The sequence below is a fragment of the Garra rufa genome, chromosome 11 (genome assembly GCF_049309525.1).
Source record: "Garra rufa chromosome 11, GarRuf1.0, whole genome shotgun sequence".
Classification (NCBI taxonomy): domain Eukaryota; kingdom Metazoa; phylum Chordata; class Actinopteri; order Cypriniformes; family Cyprinidae; genus Garra; species Garra rufa.
This window is the reverse complement of record NC_133371.1, coordinates 24,335,092-24,359,994: the sequence shown is the minus strand read 5'-3', so window position 1 is coordinate 24,359,994 and position 24,903 is coordinate 24,335,092. Positions and strand designations below refer to the sequence as shown.

At 34.2% G+C, this 24,903-nt stretch overlaps 1 protein-coding gene across 1 annotated transcript in view; it reads left to right on the top strand.

Annotated features, from left to right (window-relative positions):
* cep126 (centrosomal protein 126) overlaps positions 1–24,903 on the top strand; it is a 53,604-nt gene that overhangs the window by 21,590 nt on the left and 7,111 nt on the right. The window contains exons 2-8 of the mRNA XM_073850158.1: positions 8,155–8,207; positions 10,080–10,199; positions 15,051–15,196; positions 15,336–15,450; positions 17,786–17,975; positions 20,024–21,995; positions 24,540–24,727. Of these exons, the coding sequence (XP_073706259.1) occupies positions 8,155–8,207; positions 10,080–10,199; positions 15,051–15,196; positions 15,336–15,450; positions 17,786–17,975; positions 20,024–21,995; positions 24,540–24,727 (2,784 nt within the window). The remainder of the gene's footprint in view (positions 1–8,154; positions 8,208–10,079; positions 10,200–15,050; positions 15,197–15,335; positions 15,451–17,785; positions 17,976–20,023; positions 21,996–24,539; positions 24,728–24,903) is intronic.

Below are 24,903 nucleotides of genomic sequence, written 5' to 3'. Positions count from 1 at the left end.
AATGAGAATATTGATTACATTGTTAATGTACAAATAGGAAATAAAATTGTTTGTTTTGTTTTATTTTAAGTTCAAGTGTAAGAAAATATGACTGCATGGGACATAAATATATTTTTTATTTTAAAAAATTTAAGTTTTTGGACTTTTCCCCCTTATTTTAAAACACACCACACACCACTTCCCTACATGCGTTTCTTCCTTCTGTGAAACAAACAAAAAAGATATTTTGGGGGAAAAAAAATCCATATTGTTGTTTCAGACACCATTGATTTTCATTATGTGGACAAAACAGTTCTTCAAAATATCTTGTGTGTGTATGTGTGTGTGTTCCCTAGAAGAAAGAAGGTCACGCACAGGTTTAAGAAGACATAAGGGTGTGTGTACATGTGTGTGTTCCCCAGAAGAAAGAAGGTCACACAGGTTTAAAATGACACAAGTGTTAGTAAATGAGTTTCAGTTTCATTTTTGGGCAAACTATCGCTTAAATGGGTTACTACTTTTGTACTGCACAAGTTTAACTTGTGTGTCTATTTTTTGTTCAGTAACCATACTGGGGAGACAAAATGTGCAATTAATTTGCTATTCATTCTGTATGTTCCCTTTTGCGTTTCATTATTGTTGAACAGACTGCTTAATAGCAAGTTCCATCGTGACAACTTACACTCTTAAAAATAAAGGTGCTTCAAAAGGTTTTTCACAGTGATGCCATAGAAGAACCATTTTTGGTTCCACAAAGAACCATTCAGTCAAAGTTTCATTAAAGAACCATCTCTTTCTTACCTTTTTATAATCTGAAGAACCTTCTTTCGCCACAAAAAAACTTTTGTGAAACAGAAAGGTTCTTCAGATGTTAAAGGTTCTTTATGAAACCATTTAGACTAAAAGGTTCTTCTATGGCATTGTGAAGCACCTTTATTGTTAAGTGTGTAGGGTGTTCACACTTGTAGCTCAGTTTGTTTGGTTCATTTGATCCGGACCAAAAAGGAAAATTATACATTTGTTCCTGGTCCGCTTAGCGTTCACACTGGCATTTTTGACAGCGAACCTAAAGATACCGAACCTAAAGGCATAGTGATACGTTCACAACCTGATTGGTCAGGTTAAATGACATATATTTCTTGACAGAACTCACTGAACACCCCAAACAAAAGGTGTGTTCAACCTAAACATTTTGTTTCGGATACACTGCTTGTTCCCTTCGTAAAATCATGTTGTATAGTGTTGCATCTTGTCATTACATCCTGTTTTTAGTTTGTTTAAAAGTATTTGGTCTGTGTTGCATTCATATTTCATTCAAAACGCACCAGAGTTAATTTGGTGCGCACCAGGGTTTGGATGACAGCGATCACACTTATTTAAATGAACCACATTAATGGAGCAATCGCTCCGATCGAGTTCGTTTTAATCAAACCAAAATGACAAGTGTAAACACACCCTTAGTCCAACAATATGTCCGACTATTGGGGGCATGTTGTCGCAGAAAAATCGGCATGTGTTCAGTTTCTATTTATTTATTTATTTTTCTGGACAACAAAGGAAGAAATGTTCAGCAGCTTCTTTTGTAGTTAAGACTTCAAGGTAGGTGTCTGTATACTGTAGAAACTGGTGTTCAAAAATAAAGGAAGAAGCATGACAGTTGGCCCCAATCTTGACTATTTACTTCCTGATTATTCCTTTTCAGAACATGGGGACAAAATCATCCTTTATAAGAAAGGATAAACACAGTCCAATCGAAATCCGGTTACCTCGTGTTTTACTGAACAAAGAGAGGGCCAATCAATCCCAGACGATGCAGTTTGTGAGACACTCTTTGTGACACGTCAGCCGCCAGTCTGGGAGAAATGATCACTCATGTTACCCTGAGGGCCACAATAAAAGGGAGGAAAGCTGGCTTTCACTGTCAAACTCTCTGCGCTATTGAAGCACTTTCCTCCTCAGATGACAGTTCGACACAATTGTACTAGCAAAATTTATCTGACCCCCATCTCTCCAGACAGACTCGCTTTCCCACACATACACACACATCTACCCACCCACGTTTTGGATCTAAAAAAAAAGGGACAACAGCGCCCTCTAGAGCAGAGACGGAGAAGTAGTGATCACTTAAAAGCCATTAATGGTGCATTAACGTCTCCTGCTGGAGGAAATGATCTGTGCCTATAAAGAGACACAACATGGAAAACCCACTACAGTTTTTCCAATGAAACTTTGGTCTCTTAAGATGAAAGTGTACCAGTATCTCAAAGGGTTTTGCCAGTTTTGTAATGTGTTAATGTGTGCTAATATCAGGATTGTATAAACAGCTTTAATCCCTATGCGGTGTGGAAGAGCACTTCTGTGGCAGCATACATTTCACACCCTCAGTGTTTCATTGTGACTGTAAATCCGGATCAGAGAGGATGTCTCACAGTAACTGGATTACAGAGATCTGGATTACATTTGTCCTCCACATGCTTAGCCTGGGTTTATTATTTGCTTAGTACAAACGGGGGTTCAAGAGGGAAATAGAAGCAACAAGAACCTGGGAGCCAGTGTAAGTCATATTAATTCATTTCAGATCCCTTGTAAACACCAGCTTAACTGTGGCAACAAGCCAATATGGCTGATAAAAGATTGCTTGTGTAAGGTCAAATATTACCAGGGAACTTCCGGTTCGCAGCTTTTAAATCAAAACTAATCCATAGATTTGTAATGTAGATAATGTAATAATCTGATGATAGATTTCAACTTTGTAAAATGATCCATACAGTATTGTGAAGTCTGATTCCAGGCACTTTCTTAATGTGAATTGTATATAAGGATAATCATGTTTGAATGAATGAATAAATGAATGAATGAATGAATGAATGAATGAATGAATAATAGATACATGCGCAGTTAAAATATTAAATGTTTAAATAAAAACTGAAATGAATAATTTATTATAGGAGTCCAAACTCACAACGTATTTTTACAACGCGTCATAATTCGGCCATATTAGCGGCACAGAATGTAAACAATGCCACTGAACCGAACAGAATTCACAAATTTAGCTGATTATTGCTACTGAAAATGGTCAATTATTGTCATGTTTTGGGCTGTACTAATCGGTCGGACCAGGAAAAACATTTGGAGTACTATAGACTGCCAAAAGTTATAACAAATCAAAGAGAAGACTGCAAAAGTCTGAGGAAAGAAGGTGTTTGTGGTTGGCCAAACTTGAACCTAGATCTCCAAGGTGAGAATCTTGACAACATTTGTGTTTGTTCTTATCATTTCTTGTCAGGTAGGTGAAATATTTGGCTAATATCTTAATTAATACTGCTTGTATGTATCTTTACCACCTGTTCATTTTAGTTTGTCAAAATATTGTGCCCTTTGCTTACTAAGACCTTCTCTATATGATTTAGCAGCTTCCACATATTTTTTCCATGGTATAGACAGCATAAATTAGCAAAACACTGTATTCAGTAGTACATTAACCATGCAATCCATGCTGTTGTTTACATCTGAGTATCTCAAATATGGCCTCGGATCCGGGTTCCTGATCAAATTTTGACGTAGGGGTGAGCGGGGCACAACCTAACGCGGGTTAATTGCAACACACGTGGTTCAAATATTTCCACACATGCTTGCATAACCAAATTTTGTTAAAATTTATTTACTAGTTGCCATAGCAACACTATGCAGAGAAAAAATATCACCAAAATTCAAAAGCATTTTGAAGATATCGCTGAATATTTATTTTACCATAGTAAAAGTACATTTCTGGCTGAAGTAAACTTTTCATTTATGTTTTTAGTATTCATTTAAAGTTAGACAAAACTGCTATTATTTTAATCTCCAATTTGTTATTTATCAGTTTAGTTTATTAATGCTGAACAAACAAGCGGAAGACACTAACCTGTTTTGAAACTCCAGTCGCGCAGATGGGGAACGTTGTAACACTGTGTGACAATGTGCCCCACTGTTATTAAACTATGCTATTCTATGACATAAGCAGTGCAATTTACACTATTTACTTCTAAGGATTTTGATAAGAAACCACAAGAAACAGGTGAATAAAGGCTGACAATCAATGTTTAATGTTCAGATGTTATTATTTCAAGAAATGTAAAGCATTTTGGCTGGTTTATGTGTGTCGTGTTCTATGAGAGCTGTGTGTGGAGGGAGGAGAGTGGTTTTCTGAATGTCTAAATGTGTTTCATCTATTTGTCCACATTGTTTTGAATTACTGTACAGCTGTGTGTTGCGATCAGGGTCGTTCAAAGCATTGTTGCGATATGTTCATTTCCAAACTCCAAAATTAGACCATTTTTATTTAAAAAAAAAACGTCATTACTTCATTTGAAAAAGTTAACACATGTATTTTACTGACAAAATATTTTAGTTTGTTGTGTATATTTTTTTTCATTCGATCAGATAACATTTTAAGCTGTCATATGGTCGTGTTACAACGTGCCCCTCGGATGTTACAATGTACCCCATCTATGGGGCATGTTGTCACGTTTCACTTCCTTTCTTTTGAGGTAAATAATGAAAAACGTATACACTGTAAATATGAAACAAAGCGATATATTTGTACTAGACAAGTGTGAAAATAATGTGGAAAAAAATTGTACTGTGAACCCCAAGTGGATTTACATGAACCGTGAAATTCAAAAAGTGTTAGGTTGTGCCCCGCTCTCCCCTAAGTGCAAACCCTCTATAATTTATAAAAGTAGAAAGGTCATGCAAAACTAATATACTAAATGAGTGTAGAAGTTCAAATGTTTAAGAAAATTCAAGATTTTAGTTGATTTTATATTTTTGTTTCTGTTTATTATTTATGACACAGTAAATAAGATCTATCTATAGTTTTATATGTATTCCTTTTGTACTTTAAATGTGTAAATGTAATTTAAAATTAATTAATTTAAAATTGTATTTTTAAATAAATGTATTCTCTCACTTATAGAGGGTTTGCACTTTGGTCAGTTACCCGGATGTGCGGCCATATTGAAGATACTCGGATGTAAACAACAGCATAGCTTTTCACGGTTAATGTACTACTGAATACATTGTTTTGCTAATTTATGCTGTCTAAACCATGGAAAAAAACGTGTGGAAGCTATTAAATCATATAAAGAAGGACTTAGTATGCAGGAAAGGGTGCAATATTTTGACACACAAAGTTAATAGGTGGTAAAGATATGTACAAGCAGTATTAATTAAGATATTAGCCTAATATTTTACATACCTGACTGGAAATGATAAGAACAAACACAAATATTGTCAAGATTCTTGCCCTGGAAATCCGGGTTCAGTTTGGCCAACCACAAACACCTTTTGTTCCTCAGACAGTTATCCTTGAATTGTTATAACTTTTGGTAGTCTATAGTACTCCAAATGTTTTTCCCAGTCCGACCGATTAGTACAGCCCAAAACATGACAATAATGGACAATTTTCAGCAGCAATAATCAGCAAAATATGTGTTTCATTCAGTTCAGTGGCGTTGTTTATGTTCAGTGCCGCCAATATTGCCAATTGATGACACATTGTGAAAACACTCTATAAATTATTATTATTATTAACTTATTTTTTAATCCACTGCTGTGATATTGCAGGTTTGAAGTTTGCATTTTCACTCACTCACTCTTCTATCACTCTCTTTTTTTATTTTTTGGGTTCACTGCTATGTTTTGCCATGTGCGGAAAGCTCAAAACAGGAGAAGGATTCTCCAGCATACTGATGCATCTCAAGAGTGGCAAGGGTCACTCACAGGTGGGCAGTAGTGTACAGATCCTGGACAGCAAGCGATCTGGTTCAAAAGAGGCTGTGTCATGCTGGAAGAGCCATACCTGAACGGGTCGACACGGCTTGTCAGCTACTTACATTCGCAGTCTAACATCTCTAACCCAGCAGTTTCGCTTCAATTCACACTCTGCAGCTGCTGTGACAGACAGGATCAATTCTGGGAGGACCTGTGATTCACAACTTCACTTAAGTGACTTAAAACAGTTAATGTGTGAAAAATCTTCAAATAAAGAATAACAAGTTTGTACAGACCTTACGACTACATGGGTGGAGAACCTAAGCAAGAGTGTTGGAACTAGCATGTCCCAATGGTGAATGAATCATTCTTTTGAATAGGATCCTTTTAGCGAATCAGTTACACGTTCACTTGTTTAAGCAATCGAACTTGGTTCTCCAGTCAACTGACTGACTTACTAACTCTTTCGAATAGAGTGTTTTCACAATGCACCATCAATCTGCCGTACTGCCGGAACTGAAAGTAAACAATGCCACTGAAACAAACTGAAACTCAAATATGTTGCAGATTGTTGCTGCTGAAAATTATTAAAATTATTGTCATGTTTTGGGCTGTACTAATCGGTCAGACCAAGAAAAAACATTTGGAGTACTATAGACTGCCAAAAGATATAACAAATGAAGAAGAGTGCAAAAAACTGAGGAACAAAAGACATTTGTGGTTGGCCAAACTAAACCAGGATTTCCAGGGCAAGAATCTTGACAACGTGTTTCCTCTTAACATTTCCAGTCAGGTATGTGAAATATTAAGCTAATATCTTAATAAATACTGCTCATACCACCTTTTAACTAACATATTAACAAAATATTGCACCTATTCCTGCTTACTAAGTCCTTTTCTATATAATTTAGCAGCTTCCACACATTTTTACTGTGGTTTGGACAGCATAAAATAGCAGAACAATGTATTCAGTAGTACATTAACCATGCAATCCATGCTGTTGTTTACATCTGAGTATCACCAATATGGCCGCACATCCCGGATAACTGACCAAACTGTGACGTAAGTGCAAACCCTCCATATGTGGGGTTCATTATAAGCATTTGGAATAAACAGAGGTAGATTTGACTAATGGAGCGAAAAGTGAGTTACTTGAATAACAGACATGTTACAAATGTACTGGAAAGGTATGATTTTACTGTGTAACGATTTTACTAGCAAAATATAATATTAAAAGATATGAAAAACATTACAGCCAAGTGGCAGGCTACATGAATTAGCATTAGGTTAGTTCAATGTATGCTACTTAGGTTCTAAAAAATGTTTTTATTAGCTGAATGGATGTAGAAAACAGAACTAGGACACAAAAATGCAATAAACACCCTTATTAATACAAAAAGACAAACTATAATGGATTTTAATTGTGACTATTAGTTTTTTAGCCAATTTTTCTGTTTTGTTTTACAATGCCATGCAAGAATATCAAGGACCACGCGTTTATGTATTTGCGTCAAGACGCAAAAAAAACACCGTACTTACCAGTTGTTATGATAATGTGAATAACGAAGCTTTTGTTATTAATCTATTTATATGAATAGTTAAGTTTCACATTCATAAGTGTAAATTTACTAACAAAATAAAAAACATGTTTCACAGTGTTTTATAAAGAATTGGAAAACTATTTCTGTACTATTCTACATAGTAGGCTACTAATAGAAAAGCAATCAAAACTGTCCGTTTGTGTTCTGTCTTCAAAACCTTTGAGTAATGTAAACGTCATGCGTGTCTTTGATTGTAATTTTTATTTATTTATTTATCCTCTTTTCCCCTGACTTTATAATATCTGTTGTTTAAAGTATAAAAAAAACGTTACTTACCAGTTCTTTGAAACAGACTGTTTAAAAGAGTTGTTTCGAGGAAATGTTTAATTTGCCTTTGTATGCAACAAATGTGACAAATTTATCCAGCAGGCGGCAGCAGTGTAGTACGTCCTTGAGATTGATGAACGTCAAACGCTTCTGACAGACGTGACCACGCCCCCACCGCAAGTTTGTGTTTGTTGTCAAGGAAGCGCGTCGATGGTTACCGACATGGCGTAACTGTTTCAGCTGTAGCGAAGGACGATAAAGGCTTACCTTTGCCTGTTTTAATTTAAAACAAGATAGCCTTCAATTTCGTGTCAAACTGCAGCAAGTTATAAAGTCTTAGGTAGGATGTGTTCTGCGCTGTCTGTCTGTATTTAGCTCTCGCACTGGCTGGCCGGTCTTCATTTTGTTCTCATTTTTCAGTGCACCAATATTTTACTTGAGCAGATAAATTCTGGTCTTGCCAGCTATGTTATTGCGCGGTCGTTCCAACATCAATAAGATGCAGCTTTTCTTGTTCGGATGAGAAGTGTGGTGTATTGCGACCTGTCATCAGCTTGTCATCCTGATTTTCGGGATGCCAGTCCTGGAGGACACACTTTACTACTCGTATCCTTTTCCTTGCCTGAAATTCCAGCGTCTATTTATATGGAGGTTGTTTTCATAGTTTTACTAGCGGTGTATGTAAACTACTGTACTTCAGAAAAACATAACAGGCTTTATTTATTACTCTTGCATAATGAACCTTGGCTAACTAATGACCAAGTAGGATCCGTATAATACTGTGAATATTTTTACAATTTAAAATTATGTTTTCCTTTTGAATGTTTTTAAAATGTAACGTTAATTTATTCCAGTGATGGCAAAGCTTCTTTTTTTTTTTCTTTTTTTTTTTTTGAGCAATCTTTCTAATGTTTTGAAGCTCAGTTATTAATAATAGTTATCATTATTATATATATTATCTTATTGTTACCTTTCATTACCAGTCAAAAGTTTTTGATCAGTAAGATTTTTTAAATGTTTAATGCTAATGTTTAAGTCTCTTCTGCTTACCAAGCTTGCATTTATTTGATCCAAAATACAGTGAAAACATTAATATTGTGAAATATTTTTACTATTTAATATAACTGCATTCTATTTAAATATATATCTTAAAATATTATTCATTCCTGTGATCTAAGTTAAATTTTCAGCATAATTACTCCAGTCTTTAGTGTCACAAGGTCCTTCAGAAATCATTCTAATGTGCTGATTTGCTGTTCAAGAATTTATTATTATTATCAATATTTAAAACAGTACATTTTTCAGGATTATTTGATGGATAGAAACATCTAAAGATCAGCATTATCTGAACTAAAAAACTTATATTATACACTATACCATTTAAAAGCTTGGAGTCAGTATATTTATTATTTTAATTAATTTATATATTTAGGGAAAGAAATTATAGAAATTAATACTTTTATTTATATATGATAAAGTCATTTATAATGTTACAAAAGATTTCTATCTCAGATAAATGCTGTTCTTCTGAACTTTCTATTCATCAAAGAAACCTTAAAAATTATATTTTGCTGTTTTCAATAATAATAACGTTTTCATAATCATAATAAAACAATAATAATACATGTTTTTGAGCAGCAAATCAGAATATTAGAAGGATTTCTGAAGGATCATGTGAATGGACTAATGATGTTAAAAAATTCAGCTATGAAATTTAAAAATATATTCAATAAAAAACAGTTATTTTAATAGTTTGTTGTTGTTTTTTTTTACTGTTTTTGCTGTACTTTGGATCAACTAAATACAGGCTTGGTATGCAGAGGAGACTTCTTTAAAATCTTCCTGTTTTTGCTGCTTAATATTTTTGTGGAAACCATGATTTTGAACAGCATTTATTTGAATTTATGTTTTTTTTTTTGTTTTTTTTTTTTATTATAATTTTTTTTTATTATAATTGCTTTCACTGTGACTTTTGGATGTTTTAATGCATCTTGCTGAATAAAAATATTAATTTATTCTTTTTTTTAAAAATATCATACTTAACCAAAACTTTTGAATGCTAGTATATCCCAGTTTTCATAAAAAATGTTAGGCAGCAAAAGCTGTTTTCAACATTAATAAAATAAGAACTGTTTTTGAGCATCATATCAGCATATTAGAATGATTTCTAAAAGATTATGTAGCACTGAAGTAATAGCTGCTGAAAATTCAGCTCACAATATGACTGTTTTTACTTTATAAAAACAGTAAATGTTTTACTGAGCCTTGGTGAGCATAAGATGCTTTAAAAAGCTTCATTATTACAAAACTTCTGGTCACCTTTGTATGTTCTTTATATTCCATAATGTTGTCTATGTTTAGATATTACTTATATTTTTGTGTTTTCTTTGTTGTTGTATCTTTGTGCTGTGCAAATCATAAGACAATATTTGATCCTATAATAATAATAATACCTTCCTTGACGTTGTATTACTTTAGGAACATTAGATCAGGTGTACATGAAGAGAATGAAGATGAAAGAGAAGCTTTGGTACAAGAACAGAGGTACTGTCGAGCTCGGGCTCGCAAGCTTTTCTTGGAAACGAATCGCAGACGAAAGTAAGTGTGTCGAAAATAAATCAGATTTGATTTATTTCAGTACTGTTTAGAAAATCTGATTATATTTAAGTGATTATTATTTAGTTTTTAGTTTACACAAATGTTTTTCAGCATCCAGATCTTTTTTTTTTTATGTAAGACAAGTAATTAGATGCTGTACACTACTAGTCAAAAGTTTTTGAACAGTAAGATTTAAAGATGACTATTCTGCTCACCAAGCCTGCATTTATTTGATCCAAAGTACAGCAAAAACAGTAAAGTTTTAAATTATTTGTACTATTTCAAATAACTGTTTTCTATTTGAATATGTTTTAAAATGTAATTTATTTCAGATTTTCAAAGCTGAATTTTTAGCATCATCACTCTTGTCACTAGATCCTTCAGAAGTCATTCTATTATTCTGACTTGCTGCTCAAAAGCATTTATTATTACTATTATTATATGTGACCCTGGACCATATTTGTAGCAATAGCCAAAAATACATTGTATGGGTCAAAATTATTGATTTTTCTTTTATGTCAAAAATCCTTAGGAAATTAAGTAAAGATCATGTTCCATGAAGATATTTTGTAAAATTACTGTAAACCTATCAAAATGTAATTTTTGATTAGTAATATGCATTGTTAAGAACTTAATTTGGACAACTTTAAAGGTGATTTTCTCAGTATTTAGATTTTTTGCACCCTTAGATTTCAGATTTTCAAATAGATGTATCTCGGCCAAATATTGTCCTATCCTAACAAACTATATATCAATAGAAAGCTTATTTATTGAGCTTTCATGTGATGTATACATCTCAGTTTTGTAAAATTTAACCTTATGACTGGTTTTGTGGTCCATGGTCACATATGTGTCTGTTCTTCGGAGAATAGAAAGTTCAAAAGAACTACATTTATCTGAAATTTAAATCTTTTGTAATATTATAGATGTCTTTATCATCAACAAATTTATTTCAGATCTTTAGATCTTTCTATTTATCAAAGAATCCTGACAAAATTTTAAGAACTGTTTTAAATATTGGTAATAATAATAATAATAATAATAATAATAGCTTTGATGACAGGAATAAATTACATTTTTCAAATAGAAAACAAAATTGAATTAGTAATATTAAAAATATTTCAAAATTGTACTATTTTTGCTGTACTTTAGATCAAATAAATGCATGGTTGGTGAGCAGAAGAGACATTAAAAAACGTATTACTTACTTTGCAAGTAGTGTACTTACTTTTAATCAACTTTTTGGTTTCACTATTTAATTTCAAATGCCCTGTCCAAATGAATTTTTAAAAGTACAAATATGTAATTTCTTCCTTCGTATAACTTAAAATCATGGAAACATCTTATTTACTTACTGTTGAATTTGTGAGACATGTTAGGGAAATATGTCAGTTCTTCTCCAAACAACAATTAAAACACAAATTTAATAGATAATTTAATGTTTACAGAAAAAAATCTTTAGTCTTTGCTGTCCATCAAATTATACATTTAAGTATGTCAACATCTTGTTTCTAAAACATTACATTGCAGCATAACAGCCAATACATTGCAGCTTGGATATTAAACTCGCAGCTCCAGCCTTTCAGTCTCTGGGGACTTGTTATTAGATAAGGTGGCAATAACAAGAAAGAAATAGCGTCAGCGTATATTCACCAAGAAGGCAAGTACACTAAAAGACTGCCGGGTGAGTGTCCCAGAGATCAGAAGCAGTGCACAGCTGCCGAATTTAGTGTTGACAGTGAGTGTCAGATATACTAAGAACTGTCTCCATGCTGTTAACGACTCAGTCTGGGTTTTTGACCTGGGCACATTGAAAGTAAAGCTACCCTTCAGAGCACAGATACTGTTATACAATCCTTTATTTGTCAGCCAGGATTTACCAGCTTGAAATAGAAGCTCTAATCAGCAAGAGCAAAAGAACATTACTTTATAGAAAGCTGAGAAAGATGAGTGCGTCCCCCCACTGAGTTCAGAGGAGGCTGGGACACAGATCCAGAGCTATTTTTATGGTGATTAAATAATTCCTGAAACAGATCGAGTATATTACAGAATTTCATGAGTATGTACATGAGTTTCAATAACGGGACACTCATTTTTGTCTGTGTTTAAAAATAAGTAAATAAATAAATCTGTTCATGCACTCAGTGATATGAAAACACTTCTATGATGAGCATGCTTTTAATTCATGTATTAAAATAAATGTAAATATTTTAAAGTTAATCAGGGTGATACAGCTGTCCTATTATCATAATAAAGTAAAAAGCTTCATTAAGTATTAATCTTTTATTATATATTCTTTAAAAAAGACTTCGTCATTTACTCCCGATATCTGAGCCGCTGAAGACGCAGAGGATTAACCTTACTTTCGTTTTTAAAAGGAAAGCGCAGATCCCGATCTACATATGCGTCTATGTTCGTGCGAATCATTCGTGATGCAGCTTCACCCACAGCAGAAGTGAGTTTAAGGGTTTTTATGCATCTTTGCAAATGGCCTTTCTTAATAATAATGTGCTAAATGCAGCTAAAGTAAACATTACGGCTCATCATCCCACGGCAGAGAGGGGTGGGGCAAGCAGAGCTCATTTGCATTTAAAGGAACATGCAATAAAATAAGTACATTTTTTGCAAAGCTGATTTTGACAAGGTAAACACTACTTTTACACTACTATCGAGAATTTTTAACCAAAGTATATTATGGACTTTTCAACTCATTAAGACCCTAAAGAATCATCTGGTGGAAAATGGGCATCCGATGACCCCTTTAAATATATACATATGTGTTTGTGTATTTACAGTTGAGGTCAAAAGTGTACATACACATTGCAGAATCTGCAAAATATTAATTGTTTTACCAAAATAATAGTCCTTGGTGTGAAAATATGGATCCCAAAATCATGCAGTCCTTGTTGGAAAGAGTTCAAATACACAAAAATGCGGAAAAACCAAAGAATTTGTCGGACCCAAAGGATTTTTCTGAAAAACATCTGGCTGTTCAGGACAAACAAGGGACTCGTGAACAACTATCACTAAACAAACAAAAAAAAAACACAGCTGTGGATCATTCAGGTAAAAACACAGTATTAAAAATCAAGCAAGTCTGCAAGGTGTATGTAAACTTTTGACCTCAACTATATGCATATAAATATACACAGCACAGGCACACACAGTTTATTATGTAAACACAAACTTTTATTTTGGATCCAATTAATTGTGATTAATCGATATGACAACACTATAGTGTTAATTACGTCAATGAAAACTATGTTGAAATTTTTTCGTTGACAATTTCTTTTTCCATGACTAAGACGAGAGGAAGACGAGATGACAATAAGTTCAATAAACGAAAACTAAGACTATATCAACATGCAATTTTATTGACGAAATAAGAGTATTCACAAAAATAAAAACGTTACCAAAAAACTTCTCCTTATTTTCATCGAAGAAAAGGAGACAAAATGTGGACTGCTTTACACGCCTCTTCTATGTGAGCTTTCGTGTTTACATACACCTTGCAGAATTGCTTGATTTTTAATACTGTGTTTTTCACTGACAGCTCATCTGGCAACCATGCGATGGAATTACTATTAGGAATTTTAAATTATAATAATTTTAGTTTGAAGAGTGCATAAGTCTTTGGTATTAATTTATAAAATAAAAAGGTAACACTTTACAATAAGGTTCTTTAGTTAACATTAGTTAACCACACTAGTTAACATGAACTAATAATGAACTGCTCGTATAAGAGCATCTTTTAATATTTGTTAATGTTAATTTAAACATTTACTAATACATTATTAAAATCTTGTTAACATTAGTTAATGCAGTGTGAACTAATTTGAACAAACAATGAACAACTGTATTTTCGTAAACTAACGTTAATGAAGATTAGTAAATACAGTAACAAACGTATTGCTCATGGTTAGTTCATTTTAGCTAGTACATTAACTAATGTTTAACTAATGAACCTTATTGTAAAGTGTTACCAATAAGAAAACTATACTAAATCAGTACACTATAAATAAAATAAATAAAGGTAGTTCAAAAATAGGACAAGTTTGACTAAATATAATAAGTAAAATGTACATTTGAGAAGGATTATACAAAAAAAATAATGGCTTCCAAAATTAATTAATTTACAGTTAATTAGACATAATCTAATTGCTAAATTGTAAAGTTTTCATTGACTAAAACTAAACTAAAATACTTCAGTTTTTTTTTTTACTACAGCTAGACTAAAATATTGAGACTTTTTGTTGACTAAAGCTTGCCTAAAACTAAATAGGATAAGGTTGACTAAATATGATAAAAACGAACAAGGACATTTAACACGGGACTAAGACTAATACTACAACTGAAAATAGCTGACAAAATTAACACTACAGCACTAATTATTTTTTAAATAAAAAAATACTTTTTTATGACAAGGCAAGGTTAGCTCAGATTGCTCTACTATGGTAAATAATTCTGCATGAATTTCGTTGCAATGCTGACTGACAGCTCAGTGGGTCCACAGCATAGGCATGCGCTAGTTTCTGTGCCATTAACAAATTAATTTAGCTGAAATGCATCTGTTACAGAAGGCTCAGGTTTCTGTTGACCCTGGAAAGTAAACGTCTGAGATAACAGCAGCTTGCGCAAAGAGCTGATATTGCAAATTAGATTAAAGTCTCATTTCCATTTTAAGTCAAGTGGTGTATTTGATATGCTGCACACGGTTGCCAAAGTTCTCATCCATCCGTGTTAAAAATAATTAATTATATCTTTACAAGGACACAGTGTGTGCAAAACATTGTCTAACGGTCAAAGGTCGCAAAAACAGCATACGTTAGCGTAATGTTTTACTCTCTCTAGGGCTCTAGAAGAGAGAAGGAAACAGTGGGATGTTCAAGAGCAGAGACTGAGGGAGAATATTCTACAGCAGCGTCATCAAAAGGTCCAGGATGCCACAGAGAACTTCCAAAGAGCTCACCTCCCTCTTTCCCAGAGAAAAAGACCAGGTAAATTCAAAGAAACAGCCTAATCCATGTGACTATGCTCTCTTTATCTCTTGAACTGTCTGTTAGTGGTTATTATTAGGTCAGTATGTGATGTAAACATCTTATTCTCCATTTGAATAAAGCAATTTGTGTCCTTCAGCAGCCATTAAGAGAAAAACACCCAACCTTGATGAAGCACTTCATCATATTCAGGGCAGTCCACACTTATATGCTCAACAATCTCCATTTTTGGCCAGTGGCTCCACCATTAGCAGGTATGACATTTATGTTATGGCTATATATTATTGGATGAAGATACATAACATTTTTGTAATACTTTATTAGAACTTAGAAATATTTCTTGAAACCTTTTTTTTTAGGATTCTTTGATGAATAAAAAGTTAAAAACAAGTCTTTACTACCACTTTTTATCAATTTAACACATACTTGCTAAATAAAAATATTGATTTCTTTTAAAGAAAGAAAGAAAAATTACTGACCCCAAACTTTGAACGGAAGTGTAAATTGTTACTAAACATTTCGATTTTAAATAAATGCTGTTCTTTTTAATGTTTTATTCATCCTGAAAAAAAAGGTATCACATGTTCCAAAAAAAAAATATTAAGCAGCGCAATTGTTTCCAACATAATAAATCAGCATATTAGAATGATTTCTGAAGGATCATGTGAGACTGAAGCTTAATTTTAATGCTTAAAATTCTGCTTTGCATCACAGGAATAAATTCTATTTAAAGTAAATTCAAATAGCAAACCACTATTTTAAATTGCAGTAATATTTCAGAATATTACTGTTTTTTCTGTATTTTTAATCAAATAAATGCAGCCTTGACAAGCCAAAAAGTGTTTTTTAAAAAACATAAAAAGTCTTACTGATCCCAAACTTTTGAATGGATGTGTATATATAAATCAATCAGTATTTTGTGACATTATATAATAATTTAATAATGTTTCTTCATCTTATAATAATAATTTATTACATTATTATACATTAATGAAAATGTAATTAATTTTTTTTTTTTTTTTTTTTTACAAATTTCAAATAATTAAAAAATAAAAGATTTATTTAAACCTTTGGCATCACATAAAAATTATTAGAGTTCTACACAATTTTCGATATCAGGGAAGTCAGATGAATAATTTTTAAAAGAAAACTAAAAACTTCTTTTACTTTAGCTTATATTTTTCTTTGAGTACATATTTTAATTGAAATCTTTCGTTACGCATTTTGCTTATAATGATTTTCATCTTTAATGTACACTGCCATTTAAAAGTTTGGGATCAAGACTTGTAATGTTTTTAAGAAGTCTCTTATGCTAACCAAGACTGCATTTATTTGATCAAAAATACAGAAAAAACAATAATACTGCAAAGTGTTATTACAGTATAAAACTAGATAAAAAGTTTGTCAAGACAAACTGTAAGTTGGCTTGAGAAAGCCGGACCATAAAGTTTGAAAAGTTTGAAAGATCAAAAAAGTTTTAAAAGCTTAACCCTGCTGAAAAAAAAAAAAAAAACAGTTAAAACCAGCCTAGGCTGGTTGGCTGGACTTAGCTGGTTTAAGCTGGAAGTAGCAGGTTTTAGCTGGTGCTTTCCCAGCCTGCCGGGGAAAGTAGATAGATAGATAGATAGATAGATAGATAGATAGATAGATAGATAGATAGATAGATAGATAGATAGATAGATAGATAGATAGATAGATAGATAGATAGATAGATAGATAGATAGATAGATAGATAGATTTCTATCATGATTACTAAATTGCTAGCATGCTTCTAGCATGATTAACATGTTGTTAGCATGTTTCTAGCATGATTAGCAAGTTGCTAGCATGTTTCTAGCATGAATAACACGCTGTTAGCATGTTTCTAGCATGATTAGCAAGTTGCTAGCACGTTTCTAACATGATTAACATGTTGCTAGCATGTTTCTAACATGATTAGCAAGTTGCTAGTATGTTTCTAGCATTTATTCAAAATATAAATCTTTTCTAACAATGTAAGTCTTTGCTATAACTTTTTATCAATTTAACACATCCTTTCTGAATAAAAGTAATAATTTCCTTCAAAAAAGAATAAAATTGTACTGACCACAAACTTTTGAACAGTAGATTTCTATTTTAAATAAATGCTGTTCTTTTTAACTTTTTATTCATCAAAGAATCTTGAACAAAAGTATCACGGGTTCCAAAAAAATATTAAGCAACATAATAAACCAGCATATTAGAATGATTTCTGAAGGATCATGTGACACTGCTGAAAAATTCAGCTTTGATCACAAAAATAAATCAGATTTTTTTATGTATATTAAAATAGAAGAACATTATTTTACATCGTAATAATATTTCACAATATTAAAATTTTTTCTGTATTTTTGATAAAATAAACGCAGCCTTGATAAGCATTAGAAATTTATTTAAAACACACAAATCTTACTGATCCCAAACTTTAAAACGGTAGTGTGTGTTACTTTAATTATGGTAAATATACCTTGATGTTTGTTGTACACTTTGGGCTGCATTTCTTGTATAAAAGGTGCTATATGAATGTGTATTTATTATTCCTGTGGCTGCATTGAATCATGTTCATTTTAGGAGCTGCACTCCCTCTCCAAAGCCTTCAGGGGGCGCCCGTCACCTACGTGCCTTATCTGCAGCTGAGGCCTACGCTGAACTCCTGCAGGAAAGGAGCCTGAGTAACTTCAAGAACAACCAGCTGCACTTCCTCACTGAGCAACAGGAGTCCCAGACTGTTTTGAAAGAAAAAGAGCAGGCCGATCTACAGGTTAATAGACATACTCATTAAGCTTTAGGCTAATTAAACCTTACGTTATGGTTTACCTTTTTAAAATCCAATGTTGGTAATGAGTTTAGTCCATCATCTGGAAGTTTATGCAATTCCGAGCAGAGGCTTTTGTTTGTTTACAGTTACAAGATTGTAATTGTGATCGACTTCCTTGTACAAGTGATAGCTCACAGTTATTCACAAGGGCTGTGATTGTGTGTGTTGAAAGGCCTGTTGGCAAATTTGCTTAAGGAGTGTGTGAAGGTTTTAAGATCCAATTCCAGCTATTGGGGAAACAGAACGACATTGTAATTTTAGCCCAGGGCTCCTCCTGCCACGACATGCCGCAGCATCTTCTGAACAAACTGAGATGTTTTAAAGAGATGAGCTCATCCTGAAGCTTTAATCACACAAACGTATATTAAAACCACAGATACACATTCCCCTATCTCTATAACTCAAACAAACATTCTTTCACTCTTGCACACTTATGTCCTCTTACACACACCAGCTGGAATGTTACCTGCACTGGCTTGTAGCCAACACATAATTTAATACGGTGAACTGCGAACAGAGCAGGACACAGAAGGTAATAACCCTATTTATAGGAAAGGTTTTAGGCTTAGGTATTCTTAGAAAAGTGTTCCATTCAGTGCACAAATGTAGTCAGACTTATGGAATGCCCTTCATAGGAATGTCTGTGAACATCATGCTCTACCTGCCTTTGCTTTTCCAAATTACAGATGAAGTCAAAAGTTTACACACACCTTGCAGAAGCTGCAAAATGTTAATTATTTTACCAAAATAAGAGGGATCGTACAAAATGCATGTTATTTTTTATTTAGTACTGACCTGAATAAGATATTTCACATAAGAGACATTAACATATAGTCCACAAGAGAAAATAACAGTTGAATTTATAAAATTAACCCTGTTCAAAATTTTACATACACTTGATTTTTAATACTGCGTTGTTACCTGAATGATCCACAGCTTGTTTGTTTGTTTGTTTGTTTAGTGATAGTTGTTCATGAGTCCTGTTTGTCCTGAACAGTTAAACTGTCTGCTGTTCTTCAGAAAAATCCTTCAGGTCCCACAAATTCTTTGGTTTTCCAGCCATTTTGTATTTGAAACCTTTCTAACAATGACTGTATGATTTTCACACTGAGGACAACTGAGGGACTCATACACAACTATTACAGAAGGTTCAAACGCTCACTGATGCTTCAGAAGGAAACATTATGCATTAAGAGCCAGGGGTGAAAACTTTTGAACAGAATGAAAATGTGTACATTTTTCTTATTTTGCCTAAATACCCTTTTTTTCATTAAGTACTGCCCTTTAGAAGCTACAAATGGTACTTACATGTTTCCCAGAAGACAAAATAAGTTAAAAGTTAATGCATTGTGTTTCCTTCTGAAGCATCAGTGAGCATTTGAACCTTCTGTAATAGTTGCATTAGAGTCTTCCAGTTGTCCTCAGTGTGAAAAGATGGATCTCAAAATCATAGTCATTGTTGGAAAGGGTTTAAATACAAAAAATGTTGAAAAACCAAAGAATTTGTATGACCTGAAGGATTTTTTCTGAAGAACAGCGGGCAGTTTAACTGTTCAGGACAAGCAAGGGACTCATGAACAACTATCACTAAAAAAAAAAATAATAAAAATTCAGCTGTGCATTCAGGTAACAACATAGTATTAAGAATCAAGTGTATGTAAACTTTCGAACGGGGTGATTTTTATAAATTAAGCTATTTTCTCTTGTGGACTGTATGTAAATGTCTTTTATGTGAAGTATCTTATTCAGGTCAGTACTAAATAAAAAATAACATGCATTTTGTGTGATCCCTCTTATTTTGGTAAAATAATTAACATTTTGCAGATTCTGCAGTGTATGTAAACTTTCCCTTGCGATTAAAAATTAACTTCCTATGTTTTATTTTCCATCCTTCTGCAGTGTGCATGCAACATGATCTCCAAAAAGCAGCCAGTCTGCCAGTATCAGTGCATAAGTGTTCCAATGTGTTTTTTTTATATATTGATTTTTAGGAGTATCTTGATACCCCACATAGCGAGACAGAGAGTCTGTCTAGTCTGGACAGCTTAGAGAATGGAGACACTCAGAAGACCCATGACACTACACCGGTTTGTTGCGCCCACCAGAGCACCACCTGTACCCAGTCTTTCTACCTCCCTGTGGATCCCCCAAAGCTCCAAGACCCCAAATGTTCAGCATCTCACCCCTCTTCTTCTGTAGCAAAGAGTTTCCTGGAGGAGTTCTTAAATCAGGAAAGCAAAGTCAGTCTTAACTCATCCTCACCAAGGGATCATGACTCAACAGAGCGAAACAGGAGTCTCCGGAATTGCACGCAAGAAAGATTTGATAACTCAAAAGACCAATTGCAGACCTTCAACACCCAGTCTACTCACGGTTGCCAAAAAGAGTTGACTCAGCAGGACTTAGCGGCTAATTCAGAACATATGACTCATAATAATGACAGGAACGCTCAAGTGAACATTTTGAAAGACAAAGGATCTGTGGTTGCCCACTGCAAAACACAAGCCGTGCCAGATACCACACCCCTGGAATTCTCAATTCTGACTAAAGACTTCAAGTCAGAATCAAAGCAGCAGACAAGAACCCTGGAGGAGAAATATGCTAAACATTTATCAGAAGCACAAGCGGCGCTTCCAGCCAACAGATGCAACCACAGTTCATTCGAAGCCTTTTCGAGCTCCTCTGCCCATCTCAGCATAACATATCAGAGTTCCTCAAACATACAACCAACAGAAGAACTGAGTTCTTCACAGTCACATAAACGCAAACCAGATGTATATATTGCCACAGGGCTCAAGATAGAATCCAAACCGCTGAGCATGGAGGACAGTATCAGCATAGATCCTTCAGATCCTAAAAATGAAACGGATGTCACCAAATTGGCAAAAGCTGCTATGCTGACCTCTTCTAAAAGCTTGGAGGAACCAACCAGAACATCTGCAAACACCATGACCCATTCTGCCCCTAACAACAATGTCAGAATCCTAAAAGGGATTCTTAAGAACCATTTAAAATCCAAATCAGGAAATGTCAAATTCACTTACACTCCTGGCCACTTGCTTTTCACCAAAGAAGTGGCCATATTAATCCGGGACAGCGTAGAGCTGGCCAGGACGAAACTCAATGAGCCAGAGCAGAATAGGACCATTAAGAAAAAGCTACGCTGGTTTGATGAGGTTGATGGAGTTGAGGGGGTGGACCGAGCATTTAGAGCCCCCGTCAGGCATGCTAACCTGCATCAACAAACCCATAAACACTTCTCAGCAGATCACCCGGACCATGTGCATTTACTCACAGGGGTATCAAAGAACATCTCCAGAAAGACCTCTGCTGTCCCCGCTGGGCCCCAATCCACTAGACAGGCCTGGGCAGATGTAGGGCCCCAAGAAAGCCGTACGCAGGAGCGCACCTCTCAAAGAAAAGCCCTCTGCGTTGGGGGCCCACGGGCTCCCCGGAGATCCCGCTCAGCTAGAGTCACCTCGTGTCCCGTTACCTCCCGGGCCAGGAAGGGCACTATCATCAGACCGCAATCTGCCAGAGAAGCGCAACATGTGGCCAAGACCCAGGGGAAGATATTGGTGCCTCGACCCCCTCCAAAACCTGAAGCTGTGGAGTGTAACTTAGCTGAGTGTCCTGTCTACATCTCAAAGGCATCCTGCAATGATGATGGTGCGCAGAGCAGAGCAGATCTACAGGATCTGGCTCTTTACAAAGACACTCCAGATAGCCAGATAATAGTTCATCGGCCTGCCCTCAGAACAGATGCTATCTGTGCTCCAGTGCCACCCTACTGTACCTACACCCATGAGACAGGCGTCTGTTCCCTTTCCCCTCCAGATGCCTTTGCAGACAATGCCAGGCGCAGGTGTGGAGAGAACGGGATGTGTTTGGACCGGACTCCAACAGATGAGGAGATCACAATGCTGTGGCACGGAGTACGAAGTGCTCTCGCCAGCAAAGACGGTAACAAAAATGCCAAACTCAGTATTTCTGTCCTAACACAATGTGATTTTAAAATCCCACTACATATTGGTGTATAACATGTTAGTTCTGTAAAGCCTGACACATGACATATTCAGAGGGTGCATACACTACCAGTCACAAGTTTTTGGACAGTAAGAAGTCTCTTATGCTCACCAAGCCTGCATTTATTTGATACGGCGAAAACAGTACAATTTTGAAATATTTCTACTCTTTAAAATAACAGTTTTTTATTTGCATATATTTTAAAATGTAATTCATTACTGTGATTTCAAAGCTGATTTTTTGCATTATTACTCCAGTCACATGTTCCTTCAGAAATCATTCTAATATTCTGATTTGCTGCTCAAAAAACATTATTATTATGTTGAAAACAGCTGAATTTGACTTCATTTTTTTCAGGTTTCTTTGATGAATAGAAAGTTCAGACAAACAGCATTTATCTAACATTATAAATGTATTCATCATTACTTTTGATCAATTTAAAGCAGGGATCCTCAAATCTGGCCCATGAGATCCACTTTCCTGAAATGTTAAGATCTAACCCTAATCAAACACACCTGAGCATGCTATTCAGTGTCTTCAGGATCATTAGAAAATCACAGGTAGGTGAGATTGATTCGGGTTGGAACTCTGAAGCACAAGCTTTGAGGAACTCAGATTCAAAGCATGTTACAGTGTTACAAAAGCTTTTTATTTGAGAGAAAATGCTGATATTTGGATCTTTCTACTCTCTGTACTTAACTGTTTTAAATATTGATGATAATAATAAATGTTTCTTGAACAGCAAATCAGCATATTTAAATGACGACTGGAGTAATGATGCTGAAAATTTTGCTTTGATCACAGGAATAAATTACATTTTAAAATATATACTCAAATAGAAAACAAATATTTCAAAATATTACTGTTTTTGCTGTACTTTGGATCAAAAAAATGCAGGCTTGGTAAGCAGAAGAGACTTCTTTAAAAAACATGAAACATCTTACTGTTCAAAAACTTTTGACTGGTAGTGTTTATTGTATGTTTTTTTTTGTCATCAATAAATTAGAACAAAAGCATGATTTATATCAGGCTTTTATTATAATTTATTGTTCAAAATTGTGTTTTTGAATGTATTTACAATCATTGAAAAAAAAAATTTATATGAAACTTTGAGGTAGACAAAAAGCATTCAAATAAAACAGAATTCCACAGTCATTCCACTGTAAATAAAATAAACAAATATGCTACATACATATATATTAAAAATTAAAAAATGGTTTTAATTGTAATAATCAAGCAGGCTGCCTATGTCAAAACACAAATATACATTACAGTATTTAATAATTTTGGTAACAGTTAATTTTAAGAACCAAATCTCACTATTAACTAGTAGTTTATTAACATATGTGACCCTGAACCTCAAAACCAGTCTTACATTCACATAAAAAACTGTTTATTTCATAGTATTACAGTTTTTGGTAACACTTTACAATAAGGTTCTTTAGTTAACATTAGTTAACTACATTAGTTAACATGAACTAATAATGAACTGCACTTATACAGCATTTATTAATCTTTGTTAATGTTAATTTCAACATTTACTAATACATTACTAAAATCGTGTTAACATTAGTTAATGCAGTGTGAACTAACATGAACAAACAATGAACAACTGTATTTTCGTTAACTAACGTTACTAAAGATTAGTTTATACAGTAACAAATGTATTGCTCATGGTTAGTTCATGTTAGTTAATACATTAACTAATGTTTAACTAATGAACCTTATTGTAAAGTGTTACCCAGTTTTTTCTGGATTTTTGATTACATGAATGGTAAGTGTGGTATTTGTCTCATTGCTCAGCATTTTCTCTTATATTGCGTACAGACAAATTACTTGTTGCACCATGCTTGTAACAAGTTACAGCCTATATTTAAACTACATACAAAAGTTTATTACTTCCTCGTTTCTGTATTTTTCCATTCTGCTTTCCATCTTTCAAATGTTGGTAATGATTGTTAACCTGCTGTGGAAAAAAGAAACATTTTCAGTAGCTGTCTTTCAGCTGACAAGAAACATTCCAGCCACATATTACAAAACCAACAGTCATGGAATCATCAGCTTCCCATGAACTTTCACTGCACCTTGTCATATAGTCAAATGAGAGTCGACTGATAAAACTGAGCTCCCTTTGTGTGTCGGCAACTTCAGCAGCTTTGTTTGAGATTCTTGGGGGATATTTTTCTAGAGTCTTTGGAAAAGGATTTTTTTAGAGTTGGATCAATAGAGTCTGTTTTCTTTGGCCCTCTGCAAAACATTGCACCACTTGGGATTACTACTTTGTTGAAATGGATCCATTTAATGATGGACTGTTGTTCCTCAGGGGTCAATTATTTTTGTAACATCAGGAAACGTCAACAATTGAGGACAGAGACCTCAAGAACAGGAGAACTGACTTGCTGACTTCTGTGGGACCTTTTAATTAAAGTGTCTGACGTCGCCTTCTTGTCTTTTTGTGTTTTTCTCTCTGAATTGTCTTAGGTGACCCTCAAAGTTTTCTCGCACACAATGGTCCGTTGTCTTCTTCGCCTCAAGTCTGTGCCAGCCTGTCCCATGTCACCATCAATGGTGATAGTCTGATCAGTGGTGTCAAAGGAGCTGCAAAAATGGGTGGCTTTTTCTTGTCTTCCTCTAACGGTAAGTTTTATATAATTAATGATGTCAAAGAGGCCTTTATAATCCATTTTTCTCTTCAAAGGAGAAACTAAAAGCCAGGACATTTACCTTTGATAGAACAATACAAGTGTTAAAAAATGAATAAAGACATGTCAACTCCTTTACTAGAGTTGTTTAGACTTTAAAGCCGCAGAGCTTTATGTAAGCCCGTACATCAAGACATTATTTT